The sequence below is a fragment of the Sinocyclocheilus anshuiensis genome, unplaced genomic scaffold (genome assembly GCF_001515605.1).
Source record: "Sinocyclocheilus anshuiensis isolate Anshui unplaced genomic scaffold, SAMN03320099.WGS_v1.1 scaffold850, whole genome shotgun sequence".
Taxonomy (NCBI): Eukaryota; Metazoa; Chordata; class Actinopteri; order Cypriniformes; family Cyprinidae; genus Sinocyclocheilus; species Sinocyclocheilus anshuiensis.
In genome coordinates, this window is record NW_015537937.1 from 1,113,718 (window position 1) to 1,115,867 (window position 2,150).

The window sequence follows — 2,150 nt, forward strand, 5'->3', positions numbered from 1 at the left end:
TTTGTGTCTGATTAGGTCTGTGCGTGCGTGTGTGTGTGTGTGTGTGTGTGTGTGTGTGTGTGTGTGTGTGTGAAAGAGAGCGAGGGATTTCTTTGTGTCTGATTAGGGTCGTGTGTCAGTATGTGGTACCTTTGTGTCTGATGAGGTATCTGCCGAGGATGATGAGGAGACAAAGCATGATGAAGACAATGACAGCAACTACTCCACCAATCACAGCATGGTCTACTCCTGAAGAGGTGGACATCGCTGTAGGGTCTGAGAAACGGACAGAGAGACAGGTAGATAGTCAAAGCTGTGCAGAGAGGACAATCAGAATGACAACAGATGTCTTAACAATACTGACCAGGCAAAATCAGAGAAATGTTTGAGAGAGACTTCAGCTGAAACTCAAAAGACTGAAAAACATACAATACTTATTCATCCCCACCTCGTCTCTACAAACACAGCAGAGGTCATTCATGTTATGTATAGTAACGCTGGAAATCCTCACAATCTGATTTTGATTCAGGGAGTCACAATGCGATTACAAACAATACATTTTCTCTATAGTTGAGTTTCCATAATTGATTCTGCTATTTTCCTGTTTATCTCTTGAGAAGCTGCTTTGACACAATCTGTATTGTATAAAGCGCTGTAGAAATAACGGTGACCTGACTTGACAAATCAGTCCTCTAAGCAATGGCATTAAGCTGCACATATTTTAGTAAAAAATCATCCTTTTCGAAGTACACGGAGACTGTACAATAGATGGAAATGTGCGATATGAATTCGAAAAGTTATGTTCTCAATTTAAATGCGACATGAATCACTGATGAAAATTCGTGCTAAAACTATTCAGGTTGATGCAAATTTTCATCTGGTTTTGTGAAAAGTTTGCATACCTGAATAAAAGTGAATCACGATTATTCACAACCACCTGCTCAGACAAAAATACACCTCTGATAATACCGCACATGCTTTTTCCATAAACAGCATTATTATTTCAAATGATATTACTATAAATGTAAAATCCTTTTTTCCCCGATTGCAGATTCCCTTGAGAAAGCATTACAATGCGTGAATCTTTTTTTCCAGCCCTAATGCACAATAATGCTTATCTTAGGAAACAATTTGAAGCAATAGATCCTCTTTAATAGGGCTCTTGACATTTTCAAGCAAACCAAACTAAAATATCTCACACAAGATAATCACAGATAGCTTTTTCCCCATTTAAATATAGAGAAAAGAAGCACAGCACTTGTTTCCTGTTACTTCACATTATGCATTCTACCGTTCAAAAGTTTGACGTCAAGTAAGATTTTTTTTTAAATGTTTTTGAAAGAAGTCTCTTATGCTCATCAAGGCTGTGTTTATTTGATCAAAAATTGTGAAATATTATTACAATTTAAAATAACAGTTATTTATTTTAATATATTGTAAAATGTAATTTATTCCTGTGATGCAAAGCTGAATTTTCAGCATCATTACTCCAGTCTTCAGTGTCACATGATCCTTCAGAAATCATTCTAATATGCTGATTTCATGCTCGAGAAACATTTATTATTATTATCAATGTTGACAGTTGTACTGCTTAATATTTTTGTGGAAACTGTGATACATTGTTTTTTCTTTATTCTTTGTTTGTTAAAAAACTGCATTTATTTGAAACAGAAATCTTTTGTAACATTATAAATGTCTTTATTGTCACTTGTTCTGCATCCCTGCTGAATAGCAATAATTTCTTCAAAATAAAATCTTACTGACCTCTAACTTTTGAATAGTAGTAGTTCATATAATGTGTGAAGTGTATTTGTAATGTGCTAGTTGTAAGTTACTACAATGTCATTTTCCATCTACCGTGAAGTCCCACGAGCCGCTGACCTCTCTGTTTGAAAGGAAACACATGAATAATCAAAAGCAAGATTTCAGCGAATAGTCTATCATAAGCTTCAGTGACTTTGCCTGGACTCAGAGAGCGTGAACGACATCCATCACTCCCACCCACAGCACGATCTCTGTCTCCTTCTCAAACAATACTCCATCAAAACAAGACAAGTTAACAGTCACCCTGACGCTCGCACACTTCAGGAGAAGAAAAAAACAGGGGGCAATAGATGAGAGCAGAGAGGATGAAGGAGGACAAACAGAGTGAGTGCTGAGTGACACGACAC

The 2,150-nt window shown here is 36.6% G+C and overlaps 1 protein-coding gene across 5 annotated transcripts in view; it reads right to left on the minus strand.

Annotated features, from left to right (window-relative positions):
• LOC107659832 (cell adhesion molecule 3-like) overlaps positions 1 to 2,150 on the minus strand; it is a 61,539-nt gene that overhangs the window by 3,864 nt on the left and 55,525 nt on the right. For all 5 annotated transcript variants that reach the window (XM_016448934.1, XM_016448916.1, XM_016448926.1 and 2 more), the window contains one exon: positions 130 to 255. In XM_016448934.1, coding sequence (XP_016304420.1) covers positions 130 to 255 — 126 coding nt within the window. The remainder of the gene's footprint in view (positions 1 to 129; positions 256 to 2,150) is intronic.